We start from the raw sequence: 18,236 nt of genomic DNA, 5'->3' as shown, positions 1-18,236 counted from the left end.
TCATTTCACCACAGTCATGCGTTCCAGCTCCCTGCCCTGCCTTCTCTAGGCGGCAGGCTTTGCAGGCTTTGCAGGCTTGCCTTGGATATTTGCGGCAATGGAGCAGTTCTGCCAACAACCAACTCTCTCATCCTTTGCTTGGCTGAAGACATCTTTAACTGGCTTTCATATTTCAAGGATAATTTCACCGGATATAGAATTCCCGTATTTTTCTCTCAGCACTTTAGAAACAGCATGCCACGGCTGCCTTTGGGTGTCACTCGGCAGGTCCTGCATTCCTACTTGTCCCGTCCCCAGGGGCTGGAGATTGTTCTCTTTGGGTTCCAGCAATTCAACCAGGATGCTCTGAGGCACTGAACCTCTTTTCTTCTTTTTGTTAAAAAAAAAAAAAAAGTATCCTCTTTGGTGTCTGCAAAGCTTCTCATTCCATGGTTTTGACGTCCTCCATCAGTTTAGGAAAATTTTTGGCCAATGATTTTTCAAGTATTATTTCTGTTCCATTCTCTCTCTTCTAGAACTTCAAGTAAAAGCACGCCAGGCCCCTGCAGTGCCACAGTCTCTCTCGTGACCCTCTCTATACGTGTCTTCTTCCATCGTTTCTTCTCTGTGCTGCCATCGGAAGATCTTTCCCACCAATTCACCGTCTGTTCTGCTGTGCCTATTCCACTGCTAAGCGTGTACTGAAGCCTTCATTTCGGCTATAATATTTTTCAGTTCTAGAATTCACATCTGTCTCCTTTTTATGTTCCAGATCTCTGGTGAAATTCCCATCATTCCCCCGACTTTGGTGAATAATCAGTTACCAAAGTCCCTGCCTCCTGCCTCCATCATCTGAATCCCCGACAGGTCCTTCACCGACATTTTCCTCTTCATCATCAGTACCTTGGTCTTTAAAAAAACTATTTTAAGCACCGCCTCCCTTGTGGCTGAAAACTATAAGAGCTCTGGGTGTTTTTCTTCCTCCAAAGGAGGAAAAAAGAAACGAAAATTGTTAAAGTTGTGAATATGTGAGTTAAAAAAAGAAAAGCGTAAGACACAACAAAGACAAGAGATGTAAAAAAAGAAATGTAAAAAAAGAATCAGAGACAGAAAAACACGAGAGGACCCCCCGGCCTCCCAGTGCAGGCCGTCCACGACAGCAGCAGGCGCCAGCTCTTCCTGGGCTCGCCCAGGCCAGGCCAGCACCCCTCCCAAGGTGCAGAGTCCCCCAGCATCCCCGTGGGGCTGGCCCCAAGGCTTCCCTTTGTTTACTGGGTAGAGTACGGAGCCTGGAACACAGCAGGCCCTGCAGCCACGGCCTCTGTCTCGGGAGCCCCCGTGGTGCCCCTTCTGGCTCCTGAAACAATGTTTGTTCCACTGTGTCTTGGCAGATAAGCCTGTCTATGACTGAGTAGAAAGATCTCCAGTTAAATGGGAGGCCGAGACAGGCGGATCACTTGAGGTCAGGAGTTCAAGACCAGCCTGGCCAACAGAGTGAAACCCATCTCTACTAAAAATACAAAAATTAGCCGTGCATGGTGGTGCAGGTCTGTAATCCCAGCTACTCAGGAGGCTGAGGCGAGAGAATCGCTTGAGCCTGGTGGGTGGAGTTGCAGTGAGCTGAGATTGCGCCATTGCACTCCTGCCTGGGTGTTAGAGCAAGACTCTGTCTCAAAAACAAAAAAACAAAAAACAAAAAAACAAAAACCAACCTCCAGTCAGAATCAGAACGCCCGGTGTGGGAGCCTGCTCTGCTGCTCACCGCATCTGCACCTGAGCCTGCAGAGGGCAGGCTATGCGCTGTTGGGCGCTGATGTCATGAGGACAGGGAGCTAACAGGTGCTGGGCACGGTGGGGGCGGGGGACATCCTGTGGCTGAGCTTGTTTACAGAGGGAGCTAACACTAGAGCGTGAGCTTCCAGACATGACTGCCCCGCATCTCCTCCAACCTCCGCCCAGCAGGGCACTCTGCACACGGCAGGCTCAGGAACGTTTGCGAAGATGCAGCCGCCACCTGCTCATCTGCTCATGCCACGCCCAGGTGTGAGGGCTAAATTCTAACAGACATACACACCATCAGGGGCCAGAGCAGCAGCCACCAGGTCCACCCCAGCAGCCTGCACACAACACATGCAGCTCCAGGATGGTCTAGGAACAGGCCCAGCGCCACCAAGCGGCAGTCACACAGCCCGCCACTCCCCCTGGGGCTCCCACGGCCAGCCCACATGCAGGTGCTGCGGCGGCGTGGAGCACCTGTCCCTCCCCACCGAGCCCACGCGGCACCAACATACTTGGCAAATTTCACAGTGGTGGCGTTCCGAGGCACAAACCCCGTGTGGAACTGAATCTGGAACATCTTCATGGATGCCATCTGCAGAGAGAGCAAACATGACACCCCGCACCGAGGGTGAGTCCAGATCCTGGGGCCACAGGTGAATTCTTCCCAATGGGTGAGCTCTGAGAGCCGCTCACGGAGCTGGAGGCGTGGACCGTGCCCCCATGCCACATGTTGCGGGGGAAGTGGGAGAGGGTCTGTGTGTGGCAGGTAGCCCCAAGGAGAACGCACGGGCCCACAAGCTGCTTCACGGGACTGCCGTGGGGGCTGCCCCTGGACCCTCAAACGCAGATGGAAACGCCAGGCTTTTCAGGCTGAGATCCCGCCACATCGAGTGCACAGGGCCAGCAGGGGGCACTGGGGGGCAGTCGCCACGTGAGAGCCCACAGCACTCACCAAACAGCGAGCACCCCGACCTTCGGCGAGAAGTGAGTGCACAGTGGCCCCCAGCCCTCCCAAGAGCCTGGGGGTGAGTGGGGAGCACCGGGCAAGCCACAGGCTCTCTCACCTTGGCCTGCAGCCGGCCGCCCAGGGTGGACCGGGCGTGATAGATGACGATGAGCACATCTCCTTGCACCGTGACGCCCAGGGGAATGACGGCTTTACCATCCTCAATCTTAAAATCCCTAAGGACAGAATGATGAGAGAATAATTAAACAGAAAGACCCCCAAAACCAACCAAACGAAAACAACAAAAAAAAACAGAATGAGAAACTGTCGCTTAGGTAAAACGTGTAATACCCAATAAAGAATGACACCCACAAAGAGCCCCACAGAAATTCTGAAGTCTCCCAGACACTTAGATCGTGTGATCTGATGCTGACCAGGACCCCAAGTTACCCGCCACAGACACTACAGCTCCAAACATGTCCGCCTCAGCAAGCGCTTGTCCCCGGCAAGGCCAAGGTTCCTCTTTAATGGTGTTCCGGAGGGGTGAGGATAAGGGAACACGGCACGGGGCCACAGCTGCACTCACCGCATCTTATCGTACTCCTGGGAGGTGCTGGCCACGCGCTCATCCCCCACGTAGACCTCGCAGAAGGGCCTGCAGCCGCTCCTCTGCTTGCTGAACAGCGGAACGGGCGTCATGACCACAGCCCTAACCAGGATGGGCTTGCTGTGGGGTGTGATGGGCTCCTCCGCCACCATGTCGCACATGTACTCGATGTACCTGGGGGTAGACGTGCCGCGTCACCACATGGTGTGGCCTGAGGGACCACACAGCTGATTGTGTCTTTCGAATAGGAGTCTTTCATGCTAGAAATTTCCCTTGTAGCAATGTTTTAGTTGCTCCTAATAAATCTGATGTTATAATTTTCATTTAATTATATATGTGTGTGTGTGTGTGTATACATACATGTATTTTTAAGACAGCATCTTAATGTTTTTAAATTTCTCATGATACTCCCAGTTTGATACTCATAGGTTATTTAGAAGTTGTTTAATTTTGAGGCCGGGCGCGGTGGCTCACGCCTGTAATCCTAGCACTTTGGGAGGCCAAGGCAGGTGGGTTGCCTGAGGTCAGGAGTTTGAGACCAGCCTGGGCAACATGGTGAAACCCCATTTCTAATAAAAATACAAAAATTATCCGGGCATGGTGGTGTGCACCTATAATCCCAGCTACTCAGGAGGCCTAAGGCAGGAGAATTGCTTGAACCTGCGTGGTGGAGATTTAGAGAGTTTTCCAGATATCCTTCTGGTACTGAGTTCTAGTTTTATTCCACCGTGGCCTGAGAGCATAGTTTGTCTGATTTCAAATTTTAAAAATTTGTTGAGGTGTCTTTATAGCCCAAAATCTGATCTTTCTTCTTGCATAGTCCACGTGGATTAGAAAGAAATGTGTGTTTTTCTGTTGTTAGGTGGAGTGTCCTAGAATGCTCTACAGCTGTGTCAGCCTTCACGGGCTGGCACATTCAGTTCTTCCATATCCCTGCTGGCGACCGGTCTGTCTACTTGTTCTGCGGATTACTGAGGGGAAAATGTTGAGGTCTACCCCACAACTGAGTTGTCTAGTTCTCCTTTCAATTTGATCAGTTTTTGCCTTATGGATGTTGAACGGAATCTGTTTTCTCTGAGCTTGGTGGCATAGCTCTGGCTTTCCCACGGCTGGCATTCCCCTGGTTCCTCTGTGGTGCACACGTCCCCCGGTGTCTGCCTCCCACCTCGTGGCACCCATGCCCTGAAGCAGACCCGCTCCTGGAGCTTGTGCGCGGCAGGCAGGTGACGTCATTTCTGTGGTGACGGTGCAGACCCCATCTTCCCAGCCACAGGCCACTGTGGTCCAGCTCAGTCAGCACGGAGCCAGGACAGCCGGTCCTTCAGCCACAACAAATAAATCCTGCTAATAGCCCGAGTGGCCAAGGAAGCAGATTCAGCAATGAAAGAGAAATCGGCTTTCTCAGAGTCAGTGCAGCTAACACCCTGACAGGAGAAGAGGACCCAGCTAAGCCTCAAGGTCCAGGGAGACCATGAGAGAACGGACGTGTGTGGTTCTAAGCCCGAGTGTGTTGTGGCGGGTCATGTAGCAATGATTAGTACGCTCTTCCCCCACCATCCTGTTCTGAACTCACCTCTGCCTCCGTGTTGAAAGGGGACCTCCTGCAGTGTATGGCTGAGCCGTGCATTTCTGTCCCACGTGAAAAGCCTGTCTTTTAAACAAAACCACTCACGTTCAGCCTGAACACTGATGTGGCTGGATTAAAACCTACCATCTTGCTGGCTGTTTCCTATTTGTTTGATCTGTTCTCGGTTTTTTTCTTCTTTTTGCCTTCTCTTGGCAAGGTTTACGTCTTCGTTTTACTTCTTGTTGACTTCTTAATTACACCACCAAAGAAAAGTCCTTACTGGTGGTTCCAGGCTTTCTGACAAGACCCTTGTGGCTGACATCTTTCTTTTTGTACCTGACGCATCTTCTTCTGGCCGCCTCCAACACTTCCTCTGTGCTTGGTTTGCAGGAGTTCTGACCGGGATGCACCTGAGTGAGTTTTTATGTGTTTGTCTTGCTTTCATCCTGCTTGGTCACCTCTGAGCTTCTTGAACCTGGGGACTGGTATCTGTTACTCATTCTGGGAAATTCCCAGCCACGATTTCGTCACTGCTCCCACTTCCTTCTTCCCTTTCTGGACTCCACGTGTGTGGCCTGCCTGAGGTGGAGGCAGCTCCTGGGTGCTCGTTCTACCCCCACCCCCGCTTTCTCTCTGTGATTCAGTTTCAGTATCTCTTGGCCTGGCTCCAAAGGCCACCGACTCAGCCTCGGCGATGTCGAAGGCGTTCTCATTTCAGGGATTTCCCTTTGTTTATTTCCTGGTGTTTCCATGGCTCTGATGAATGGCCCACTGGACCATGCACCTGCCTGCCTTCTGCATGAGGGTCCTCTTTCCACGGCTGTGACGAGTGATCCACTGGCCCGCACACCCTGCGTGAGGGTCCCCTTTCCACGGCTCTGACAAGTGATCCACTGGACCACGCACCCTGCATGAGGGTCCTCTCTCCACAGCTGTGACGAGTGATCCACTGGACCACACACCCTGCATGAGCGTCCTCTTTCCACAGCTGTGACGAGTGATCCACTGGACCACGCACCCTGCATGAGGGTCCTCTTTCCACAGCTGTGACAAGTGATCCACTGGACCACACACCCTGCATGAGGGTCCTCTTTCCACGGCTCTGACAAGTGATCCACTGGACCACGCACCCTGCATGAGGGTCCTCTTTCCACGGCTGTGACGAGTGATCCACTGGACCACGCACCCTGCATGAGCGTCCTCTTTCCACGGCTGTGACGAGTGATCCACTGGACCACGCACCCTGCATGAGGGTCCTCTTTCCACGGCTCTGACGAGTGATCCACTGGCCCGCACACCCTGCATGAGGGTCCTCTTTCCACGGCTCTGACGAGTGATCCACTGGACCACACACCCTGCATGAGCGTCCTCTTTCCACAGCTGTGACGAGTGATCCACTGGCCCGCACACCCTGCATGAGGGTCCTCTTTCCACGGCTCTGACGAGTGATCCACTGGCCTGCACACCCTGCATGAGGGTCCTCTTTCCACAGCTGTGACGAGTGATCCACTGGACCACACACCCTGCATGAGCGTCCTCTTTCCACAGCTGTGACGAGTGATCCACTGGCCCGCACACCCTGCGTGAGGGTCCTCTTTCCACGGCTGTGACGAGTGATCCACTGGACCACGCACCCTGCGTGAGGGTCCTCTTTCCACGGCTGTGACGAGTGATCCACTGGACCACGCACCCTGCATGAGGGTCCTCTTTCCACGGCTGTGCCGAGTGATACACCGGACCACGCACCCTGCATGAGGGTCCTCTTTCCACGGCTCTGCCGAGTGATCCACTGGACCACGCACCCTGCATGAGCGTCCTCTTTCCATGGCTCTGACGAGTGATCCACTGGCCCACACACCCTGCATGAGGGTCCTCTTTCCACAGCTGTGACGAGTGATCCACTGGTCTGTGCACCCTGTGTGAGGGTCCTCTTTCCACGGCTCTGACGAGTGATCCACTGGATCCACGCACCCTGCATGAGCGTTCTCTTTCCACGGCTATGACGAGTGGTCCACTGGATCCATGCACCCTGCGTAAAGGTCCTCTTTCCACGGCTCTGAAAGTGATCCACTGGACCACGCACCCTGCATGAGCGTCCTCAGCACATCAGTTACTTCAATTTCCCTAAGAGTCACAGGGTGCAGCTCTTTCATCTCCTCCATCTGGAGGCAGAAAAAAGGGTCTCGGCCAGGTCTGAGCCTCCCTCATAGTAGCTGTGTCCCCTTGCCCAGCCCTCACTCTCCCATCTGTCCTGTGGGTGCCCATGGAGACTGTGCCTTCCAGAGGGCAAGGACCCTTCCAGTCCTGCAACCCTGGAGGCTTCACTCGCCCACTGAGACACTTGGCCTCCACCGGTTATACTCCTTCTGGCCTCCTTCTCTTCTGGGGTCTAGTTATGTCCACCCAGACAGTGCACACACACACCTCCTCCCACAGGCACCTGACTCTCCTTAGATTCTGGGCCAGAGATGTGGAAAGGCCATGAACTTGACGCTGGTCCAGCCACCTGCCCGGTGGGAGCGGCACTCTGCACATTTCTCTGCTCCTCCAAGGAAGGAGCTGTGGGATTTGGTGGGGTCATGGAAGCCCAACCACACTTCACAGGGAAAGAGACTCCCTGGTTCTCAGATGCCCCCTGCTGAGCAGGCCCCACCGCACCTGGCCTGGGGGTGCCAATGGCTTTCAGCTCAATGTGTGGAGGGGTTCCCGACTTTGCTGGGGTCACAGAAACAGCTGGATGGGGCGGCCACAATCTCCTCCCCATAAGGCTGTGAGCAAACAAGGTGGGGCCCTCCCTGGGGATCCACAGCAGCAGGATCGGCCTCCCGACGCTCGCCCTGTCCACAGGCTGTGCGCTCCGTCCAGACGGGATGAAGAATGGGGAGTCCCTCGAAGCTTGGGTCCCTCCTCTTCCCTCCCGCCATGGTGGGGCCACGGGGCCGGCCTTTGCTCCTGGGCCGTCTGTGGTCCAGGTCAAGGCCTGCTCTTTCAGAGGCTGGGAGGCTGCTCCAGCCTCACCAGGTCCTCAGTGAGACCAAGGCCAGGGGAGGCTTTATGCTGGGAAGGACTCCTCGGCATAGACACCTGCAGCCTCGAAAAAGAGAGCCCTAAACACGCTGTGGCCGCACTCCCGTTTGAGAAAGTCTCCTCCACGCGGCCAGGGAGAGTCTGCTGCGTGCTGAGGTGACTGGCACGGAAGCCTGCACTTGGCAGGGCCCTAAACATGCTGCAGCCTCACTCGGGTCTGAGCAGCGTCAGGTGCTCCACACAGCACCTGTCTCAGGTGGTCCACACGGCATTTTCACATGCATTATCCACCAGAGCCCACCACAGAGGACTCCTGCAGGAGGGACAGAGCGGGGTCCCAAGAGGAGCCGCCCCTGCCCAGCCCAGCCCAGCGAGCACGGGCTACATGTGGCATTTGCCAGAGAACCTCGCGTCCACCCAGAAACTAGGCAGGTGCTGCCCCACAGCCGTCAGGACCACCGCGGCTGAGGGCCCACCCTCCCTGGGTGGGCATAAACCCAGGGCTCAGCTGTGGCTCAGCGAGGCTGGGCCTGCCTTTCCCACCAGCGCCTGCAGTGGCACCGACTGGCCCTCCAGGAGACACCGCAGCGATGGCGGCTGTGCCACACGGGCCCAGAGCTGTCCCGTCCCCGGGGGGCCACGCAGTACCTTTTGTGGGACGGCCAGATGCCTGGCGGGCAGCGCTTCATGCTGAACATGTACACGGCGGCCTCCGCGGTGCTGAAGAGACGGCAGAAGCACAGGAAGGAGCAGACAGCCACAGCAGACGCGGCTCTCCCGTCCTAGGACAGACAGACACGTCTCGCACGTGCCTCGCACTCACGCAGGACAAGGGCTGGCGGGGTCCTTGGCCATCCTACCCGCCCCATGGCCACAGGGACGCAGGGTTGTTCTCTCTGAGGCTGGGACATGTTTATGAAACCACATAACACGCCTGCCGAGGCGAGAATGGAGCCCAACAGAGACCGAAGGTTCCTTAATGAAGAGCAGGGCTAGGGCCGCTCTGACAGGCTCTGCTGGTGCCCGGTACCCCCGCGAGAGACCCCTCATGGAAACCTCAACTCCATCAACCACAGTGGCAGCTGCCACAGCCTGGGAGGCTCAACCACCACTAAGCTTCGCACTGCAGATGGGGAAACTGGAGGTGACTCTTAGGTGGCCACTGTGCAGGAGGGGAGGCGGGCTCCTCACACAGCAGAGTGGCCTCCACACAGGCGTGCAGGTCAAGGCCAGGCAGGGCCACATGGGGAGGGGAGGGCAGGGCAGGGCCATCTGACATCTGTCCCCTCCACACCCGAAGACGTTAAGCACAGGGACTTTCTTCCGTGTCCCAGGGTGAAGAACAGGCCCCAGCTCACGACTGGCGCTCGGATGCCGTTGAACTATGCATGAAATAATGAACTTTGATAAAAGACGGCGCCAGGGCATGGCCCTGGAGCTCACCATGCAGTGCACGACACAGACGTTCTTGTGGTCCTGCCGCAGCCAGGCATGCATGTTCCTGCAGATGTTGTACAGGGTGTGCAGGTGCGGGGCCCGCCGCGCTGCCCAGCCACACTCGGAGACCTGTGGGGACAGGGCACGGTGGCACGGACGGCAGAGGAGCCCCGCCCCAGCCTTGGTCAGATCAGAGGGACAGCCTGCCTGCAGCGCAGGGGCCTCCGCCAGCTGGCGTCATAAACAGGTGTCCATCTGCACGAGCGCCTCTGCGGCACCTGAGCACCAGGGCTGCCACTGGCCTTGCAGACCGAGAGCCTCTGCAGCATCTGAGCACCAGGGCTGCCACTGGCCTTGCAGACAGAGCTCGGTCAGCTGTTCCTGGCTTTGGGTCCCCCTGCATACTGACAGGGGTCATGTCTGGAAGGAATGTTGCGGCCTCAAGCACCCTCTGGCAGGCAGGAAGCAGTGAAGAGCTGGGGCCTCCAGGGTTCCCGTCAAGCGGTGTCCTCAGAGCAACAGAGACCCCACCTCGCTTCCTCCTGCTCCACACTCTGTAGCCCCTCAGGGGACCTCCGGCTGCCCCCATCACAGCCGCACCCTGGCCAAAGCCCTCAGCTACGCCCCTGCACTGGAGCAGGAGGAAGCTGCCACAGTGGCACCAAGACAAAGCCTGTGGCCACACACCCGGTTGTGGAACCTGGAAGGCCGGTAGGTCCTGGGGGACAGGTTGTAGACGGCATAGTGCCCCGGGTGCTTGGAGTCCAGGAACAACCGCACGTCTTCGATGTTGTTTTTGAGCGCTGACTCCACACCTTCTGCCGGGAACGACATTACTGAAACAAGCAGGCCTGCGTCAGCCGCCGTCCCCGGGAGACGTGTACCTTGTGGCCACGCTGCCGCTGAGGCCTTGCTGCTCCTCACGCTCCCGGGCAAGCACAGCCTCCAGCAGCTCCACTAGCCACTGCCCACAAAGCTGGCCCCCTCACCCTCCGCAGACTCCCGGCCTGGGTGGACCCAGCAGCGCGGACCCAGCCACACGCCCGCCAGCCAGTGGCTGGGACTTCCTGAGACAGCTTTCTGACACATGCCCGATCTCCAGGCACCAGGATGAGTGACTGGGATGCCTGGTGCACAGCCTTGTGTTGTTCCTAGCATGACCTCAGGGAGCCATAGGAGGCACCAGGCTGGGGCTGACCCTGTCCACTGCTGCGCCTGGAGGCGCTGGGCACAGGCCGTCCCTGTGAGTCTGTGGCTGCAGAGGAGGCTGGAGCAGAGGCACCTGTGCCCTGACACACAGCAGGGACTCACTGGGCACACAGGGCGCATCCCACAGCCTCACGTGCACACGTACCTGCAATTCTGGACGTGATGTAAGATATGTCCAGGTCACCCTTTGCGTAACTGGAATTAAAAAGAAGAAAACTTGATTATGACAAGAAACACTCCACAGTTAAGTCACAGGGCTGAAGCCAGAGCCCGAGGCCTGGAGAAGCCATGGGGCTCTCACTGTGGAGGCTGCATCCCACGAGGAACGTGCATGTGCACAGGCATGTGGGCAGGTTCCCGGGTGTATGTGGGCCATGGAGCTGACCCCTACATCAGAAGAGGATGGAAATGACAGCCTGCAGGTGGTGGAGGTGTGGACGAGACAGGAAAGACGTCCGCTGTCTAACTGCCCCTTCCCCTGCGCTCTCCAGGGAGGGACGGCGACACCGGTGGAAGGTGAAGGCCGGAGAGCAGGGGTCGCTTGGACGATGGTCACGGGTCATGCCAGGCTCTAGGCGCTGCCCAGGCCTGGTGGTTGCAGCAGTGGGACGCCAACAGACGCCACTGGAGGCAGAGAGGGCCCCCCTACCCTGAGTGCCTAGAAGCCCCCTGCTGTGGCCACAGGCAACTCTCTACAGACCAACTGTCCCCCACACTAGGTCCACGGAACCGGTAACACAGAGATCAAAACCCTCAATAACTCTGCAAGGACCCTGACAGGTTTATCCCACAATTCACTGGAGGCAGCAGCTGTGCAAGAACAGCCAAGCCAATCCTGTGAGGGAAGGAGCAGAAGGGAGCCTCCCTCCCAGGGCAGAGCTGGCCGGAAGCTACAGAGACCGGAAAGGCTGGGCTAGGAGCAACCTCAGCTGGGCACACCGCAGAGGGGCCGTCCTCATCAGAGGAAAGCTTGGAAAAAGGTCCAGAGAGATGAGTGACCCAAATACACATGACCAAACCATTACCTGAAAGTGACTGTGCATTCAAATATTTTAAAAACTGTCCAAACCCACAGAGCAGGTGCTGACTTAGGACGTGGGTCTTCCGTGCATTCAAACATTTTAAAAGCTGTCTAAACCCACAGAGCAGCTGCTGACTTAGGATGTGGGTCTTCCAAAGCAACAAGGGAAGACCGGGAGGCACGGTGAGCCTGACGCTCGGCCACTTTTGCAGCACAGGACGCTGGGCAAGAGACAAACAGGCCACATGAAGCATGGCTACTGGACCCATAATCTAATCACCAGCAGAAAAACAAAAATAAGGGCCAGGTGCGGTGGCTCACGCCTGTAATCCCAACACTTCGGGAGGCCGAGGCGGGGACATCACCTGTCAGGAGTTCGAGAGCAGCCTGGCCAACATGGTGAAATCTGCACAGATCCTGTACCACGGGGGGCAGCGGCAACCAGAGCGAGCTGACACGCCTTAAGCAAAGGTGGGCATTGAGTGCCACAGGATCCACGCACATCTCACCCACCCCAGCAGCCCTGCGGGGGCCCCGTGCACCTGGCTGTGTTGGCCTCAGGCACGTGTACCAGGGGGTGTGTGTGTTAGGGCTCCCCTGGACACTGACAGGAGAGAAACCAAGGCCCAGACACAGGGCTCAGGCTCCGATGCCCCAGCTTCCAGAGAACACCAAGCACCAGGGCAGCCAGGGGCTCGCGGCCACCCAGGTCCTGACTCCCAGGCTTCTCCTTGGGGAGAGCCAGAAACACAAATTAACTCACTGTCCCTTTTTTTTTTTTTTTTTTTTTTTTTTTAATTGAGGCAGAGTCTTGCTCACGCCAGGCTGGAGTGCACTGGCACAATCACAGCTCACTGCAGCCTCAACCTCCTGGGCTCAAGCCATCCTCCCACCTCAGCCCCCAGTGTAGCTGGGACCACAGCGGCACGCCACCTTGCCCAGCTAGTTTTTTTATTTTTGTAGAGACAGGGTCTTGCTATGTCGTCCAGGCTGGCCTCAAACTCCTATCTTCAAGTGATCCTCCCTCCTCGGCCTCCCAAAGTGCTGGGATTACATGAGCCACCGTGCCAAGTCACCGTGCCAAGCCATCTTTTGAGCCTCCAGGCCCGGCCAGAACTCACCGTGGCTTCCAAGTCAACTTTACAAACACGAGTTTATGCAGCTTCCTCTGCCTCAAGCACGTGGTGTGAACAGAGAGCAGATCAAAACAGCAGGGCTGCCCTCAGCTAGCACCTGGGGGTGTGGGGAGAGTTCCCACCATCCCCTAACAAGCAGCAGCTGGCTGTGCCTGAGCGCCGTGAAAGCAGCACCCGCTCAAGCCAAACTGCGTCCTCCTAGGGCCTGGAACCCACGGGTCCCAGCAGAGCCATGTCTAGGACCAGCCCCTGCAGCCTTAGGCTTCTGGCAGACAGCAGCTCCCACCATCCCCACAGCTGCTGGGGAGGGAGCATGGCCTGCAGTCCCCCAAGGAGGACCCTGGAGCTGTGCCTGGCGCCCTGGACACCCCACATGCTTCCTCCCTCTGCTGACTCCGCTCTGCCTGTCCCCACAATGCACTGTGGCCGAGGAGACCATGAGTCTTCTGGAGAACCAGCCAGTCTGGGGTGCTTTGGGGCCCGACATCCATCCCTTTCTACTGACACTGAAAGTGACTGTTCCTGCTGACTTTCACATATGGCTTTGCTGCCACATCCTCTCTGTCCGTTTCCACTCTGATCCTAACATCACTATCACCAAGATGATGCTGGAGAATCGCTCATCCCCATGGGTCCATGGTTGGCCCCGCTGGCACTCCACACGCAGTGCCACCCGTCAGGACCCTGCAGGAGCCACACTCCTGGGCCCAGTGGGCAGTGCGCTGGGACCAGACAGAGCTGCCTCTGATCTTCCATCAGTCACAACTCAGGCAGGAGACGTCACAGAGGAGGCGCCCAGAGGTGTGAGCGAGCTCACGCCCTGCTCTGGGGACGGCCCCCTAAGAACAAGTTTCTCTCCACAAAAAGCTGCACAGGAACAAGGAACACAGCTCACACACCCAAACATGCAGCACACACAGAGGCACACAGCTCACACACACAGGCCCTCACACAGCACTCCTACACATGCTTACACATGCACGCAGCTCACACACACAGGCACTTACACACACGAGTACACGTGCATGCAGCTCACAGGCACTCGTGCACATGCGTACACGTGCAGGTGGCTCACAGGCATACATGTGCACGCGGCTAACAAGGCACTCGCACACATGCGTACACATGTAGGTGGCTCACGTGCTCACAGGCACTTGCGCACATGCGTACACGTGCACGCGGCTCACACGCACTCACAGGCACTCGCGCACATGCTTACACGTGCAGGCGGCTCACGCTCACAGTCACAGGCACTTGCGCACATGCTTACACGTGCACGCGGCTCACACACACACACGACGCCCTTGAGCTGGTGTGACCACCGGGCCAGATGAGCAGTGCCGCATGCTCCCGGGCACCCAGCTCCTCCAGAAGAGCCAGCATGTGGACCCCGCAATGCAGAGGGGCCGCACTCTGGAACATTCTCAGTGCTCTGTGAGCAGAGGCTGCCGGGCCTGTGGGCCGATGTCAGGGGCCACTCCCACACAGACGCGCCCCTGGACCCACCCAGAGGAAGACTTTCTCCCACCACAGGCCGGGACCCACCTGGCCTAAGTCTGAGTAACCAGGGCTTTAACTCAGGGGACTGGCTCAGTGAGGCGCCACCACAGCTGTTTCACCCAGTTCACACCAGAGAGTCCCGGGAACAACCCAGGAAGGCCCCAGAGTGAGGGGCGTCATCACAGCAAGGGAGGGGCGGGCACAGGCGTCTCCCCAGCAGGGCCTTGCCCCCCAGGCGGTCAATGGAAAGGGATCTGCCCGGCTCTGTGGGGTGCTGGGCTCATTCCGACTCCCTGGGAGAAGCGGGTGATGCTGTCCCACTGCCTCAGGGGCGCCTGTGGGGCCTGATGACCAGCTGTTCCACCGCGGCCAGGGAGCAAGCGCCGGGGCTGCAGCCTGGAACGAGCACACGGCAGGTCCAGGGCTCTGGAGCCTCACACTCACTTAGCGACGGACTGTATGACCTTGGAGGAGGTGTCCTTGAGGTTGGTGAAGAGCCGCTCCGTCCCACCCCGCAGAATGTCCAGGAAGCCGCCGTAGGGCTGGTCGTACTCCGCCAGGGCCAGGCCTGCAGGGAGACACAGTCTCAGCAGCCCACAGGTGCTCGGTCCCACCTCCCCAGGTGCGGGCTGCTGGCTGGGCCCAGGCAGCGAGAGCAGGGAGCGGGTGGTATGGCCAGGCCCCCAACCCACATGTACCCAGCAGCAAGCCAGGCCTCAGCACTGGCAGGTCTGACCCTGTCCTCAGCCTTTCCAGAGACCCAGAAAGTGGCCAATCTGGGTGCGGAAGGGCTATGCGGCCGCCTCAGCACAGCTGGGGCTGGGACTCTGTCTGCGGGGATAGGCCGGCCTCACGGCCACAGCTTCAGGTCACCATAACCCTGGACGTGAAGGCAGAGTGGTGGCCCCTGGCAGCACCGAGCAGACGGGGCACTGCAGAACCCAGCAGCTCGAGGACTCACCCTTCCTCCAGCCAGCAGAGACATAGCCGGCCACCACACCTGCATGTGCAGGACCCACACTGCATGGACCGGGGTGCCCCAGACATGGAGCTGAGCTCCTCCCTAGGAAGCAGAGCTGAAGGACCCAGGCGAAACCTCCCACACCCCAGTGGGGATGGGGGGCAAGGTCGGGAGGGGTCAGGGCCATGCAGAGCTGCATAACCAGCCGCTGCCTGTCAGGGCCACGTCCTCAATGGCCCAGAACCTTCCGGAGTGCTCGCAGCACAAAGTCCCAAGAGCATGCAGCATCTGTCTCCAGGGCCCTCTCCCCTCCTCACCAGCTGAGGGCCCTCCAGGGACACCCAGGCCCATCACAGGTGCCCACTCCTCACGTGGCAGAAGGGACCCCCTCACATTAGTGGCAGAACTGTCTCCCCACCGCCCTCCGCCATCCAATGCCTGCTCCTGCACCCCGGCCTCAGGGTCACTGCTGCAGTGAAGGGTTCACCTTGCCCACAGCAGGCCTGGCCCTTCATCCCCAGCGCCTGGGAAGGAACCGGGGACGCCCCCTCCATCCCCAAAAGGGGTGTCTGTTTCCTTGGGGCCTTGGGCTGTGCCAGACACTACAACGTGATCTATGCTGGGGTCTTGGCCATGGTGCAGGCTGCCTCCCACAGAACTCCTGAGTGAGGCCGCCTGGTCGCTTGGGCCCAGTCTCTTGGGCTCTGCCCTGGAGTCTCTTCCCTTGGCTGGCTTTAGTCCGAATCCCGTCCCCCTCCTGAACTGCACCAAGACACCAGCTCTGCTGAGCCCTGTGAGCCCCAGTGAACTGCCGAACCCGAGGGCGCGCTGAGGGATCCCGACCTCGCAGTTGTCGCCAGTGGGAGGAGAGGCCCGGGAGAGAAGGACCCCAGACTCCGTCCCGATGTGCCGTGGGTGCCTGGGGCACAGCAGGAGCGAGGGACGGGTGGTGGGCGCAGGACAGGACACTCACCTCCACTGTAGCCACTGCCAGCGGGGCCCACAAGAGGGGGTGGCCCTCGGGACAGCACGGTGCTCCCATAGCCTCCATTCTGCTCCAGAAGCTGTGACGATGCAAGTGCAGAGGTCAGTTCTCTGAACTCCCACGTCGGGGAGAGGCATGGCACGGGTGCCCTCAGAGCTCAATCTTCTGCTCCCTGATCTACGACACAGTGCAAGGGAGGAACTTCCCGCAGGCTAAAGCATCAGCTGGAACTCAACAAACAAAACCACGCATGCAGCCCTCATCCCCTCACCCCGCAGCCTGCCTTGGGTGCTCAGCGCTCTAGCCCAGCTTTTCAGACTCTTGGGCTGCAGATTCTGTTCCTTTTCCTTTTCTCTCTCTTCCCAGTCTGTTCAACCATCTTTTTTTTTTTTTTTTTTTTTGGTAGAGACGGAGTCTCGCTCTGTGACCCAGGCTGGAGAGCTGTGGGCACTATCTCGGCTCCCTGCAACCTCCACTTCATGAGTTCAAGCAATTCTCCTGCATCAGCCTCCCGAGTAGCTGGGACTACAGGCTTGCACAACCACGCCCGGCTAATTTGTTTTGTATTTTGGTAGAGATGGGGTTTCACCATGTTGCCCAGGCCGGTCTCGAACTCCTTAGCTCAGGCAATCCGCCTGCCTCGGCTTCCCAAAGTGCTAGGATTACAGGGGTGAGCCACCGCACCCAGCTTTTTTTTTTTTAAACGGAGTCTCACTCTGTCACCCAGGTTGGAGTGCAGTGGCATGATCTCGGCTCACTGCAGCCTCCGCCTCCCATGCCCAAACGTTCCATCGCTTCAGGTCCTGGGTTCTGGGGCCACCCCGTGAGGCTCACTACCTCTTGGGGGCAGTATTTTATCTCCCTGTGAGCTCAGCTCCATCGTGGACTGTGTTTTCTGGGGTAGTCGGTTGGCCTAAGCAGGGGTCTAACGTTTGTCCCCGTGGGGTCCTGGCCTAGAAGCACTCAGATCAGAAGCACTGAGGGCCCCGCCCCATCACTAGCGGCCCGAGTCTGCCCATCTGCCCAGCGGCACCTCCTCCCGCCCTCAGGAATCCCGCCGGCGCACTCGAGGGTGCCAGAGGCCACACCTCCCTGTGAGCCACAGTCCTGTGACCTCCGGGGGAGTGGGCAGGCGTTTTCTGGAAAGAGCCACCGAGCGAGGGGATGCGAGGCCCAGGCTGCTGAAGAGCGGGACCCAAGAGAGTGATCCCTTCCCGCCGCTCTCTGACACCCCCAGGGAAGCTGAGAGGCCACCAGTGACATCAACTCTCCCGCCTCAGAGCGCCCCACACCTCAAAATGCTTCCCACACCCGGCATCAGGGCTCCCTCCGCCGGTGCGCCCACCACAGTGGCCGCCAGGGAGGGGACCACAGCCTCTCCCTGTCTGCACGGGGCTCCCCAGCACTCCCCTGCTCCCAGGTCTCCATACCCAAGTGGCCCCAAAGGAACTGCAAACCCTCCACTCAGCCCAAACCTTCCTCCTCCCACAGGGTCCTGTCCTCAGCCAGGGACTCCGGGCAGCAGCTCTGACCTTCCCTCCCCATGCTCCACACCCACCGCCTGGGTCAGCTCCACTGCAGCGGCCTTGGAGGTTCTGGCTTCCAGCTACCAGGGAGTGGAAACGACCCAAGGGCTGAAAAGGGGACAAAAAGCAGGAGCCAACAGTGCTGGGTCCTTGGACGCGGACCCCTGCGAGGGCCGCCGAGGGTCCCTGCGTGTCCTGACTGGGCCCTGAGCTGGGATGCCCAGGGGCCTGCCTGCTCCCCGTGAGTGGGGGCCAGGCCGCGTGTCTGCTCTGCCTCGAGGATCTGGCAATGGAGATGGTACACCCTGTCCATGGCTGGGCCAAAAGACTTTCATGAAAGCATCTTCCAGCTAACACTGCTGCTGCCTCCCAGGCCTCACACCTCCACAAAGCACGCGGCCCCATGCGCCTCAGTCTCCCAGGCCCTGATGCTGCCGGCAGCCACCGGTACCCGCAGCGGTCCCTGGCCGGGCACAGCCTTGACACCACTGCAACCAGGACGCCCAGAGCTGAGCTGAAGGCCAGAAACATAGATGCAGGAGCAGCTCACGCCACT

At 58.4% G+C, this 18,236-nt stretch overlaps 1 protein-coding gene across 1 annotated transcript in view; it reads right to left on the bottom strand.

Annotated features, from left to right (window-relative positions):
- GAK (cyclin G associated kinase) overlaps positions 1–18,236 on the bottom strand; it is an 86,050-nt gene that overhangs the window by 26,127 nt on the left and 41,687 nt on the right. Inside the window, exons 10-18 of the mRNA XM_050790721.1 lie at positions 16,143–16,233; positions 14,653–14,776; positions 10,697–10,746; positions 10,030–10,178; positions 9,349–9,471; positions 8,554–8,687; positions 3,291–3,485; positions 2,823–2,940; positions 2,271–2,350 (exon numbers count right to left, since the gene is read on the bottom strand). Of these exons, the coding sequence (XP_050646678.1) occupies positions 2,271–2,350; positions 2,823–2,940; positions 3,291–3,485; positions 8,554–8,687; positions 9,349–9,471; positions 10,030–10,178; positions 10,697–10,746; positions 14,653–14,776; positions 16,143–16,233 (1,064 nt within the window). The remainder of the gene's footprint in view (positions 1–2,270; positions 2,351–2,822; positions 2,941–3,290; positions 3,486–8,553; positions 8,688–9,348; positions 9,472–10,029; positions 10,179–10,696; positions 10,747–14,652; positions 14,777–16,142; positions 16,234–18,236) is intronic.

This window comes from Macaca thibetana, chromosome 5, assembly GCF_024542745.1.
Source record: "Macaca thibetana thibetana isolate TM-01 chromosome 5, ASM2454274v1, whole genome shotgun sequence".
Taxonomy (NCBI): Eukaryota; Metazoa; Chordata; class Mammalia; order Primates; family Cercopithecidae; genus Macaca; species Macaca thibetana.
The sequence above is the reverse complement of the archived record's forward strand: the minus strand, read 5'-3'. Positions and strand labels throughout refer to the sequence as shown.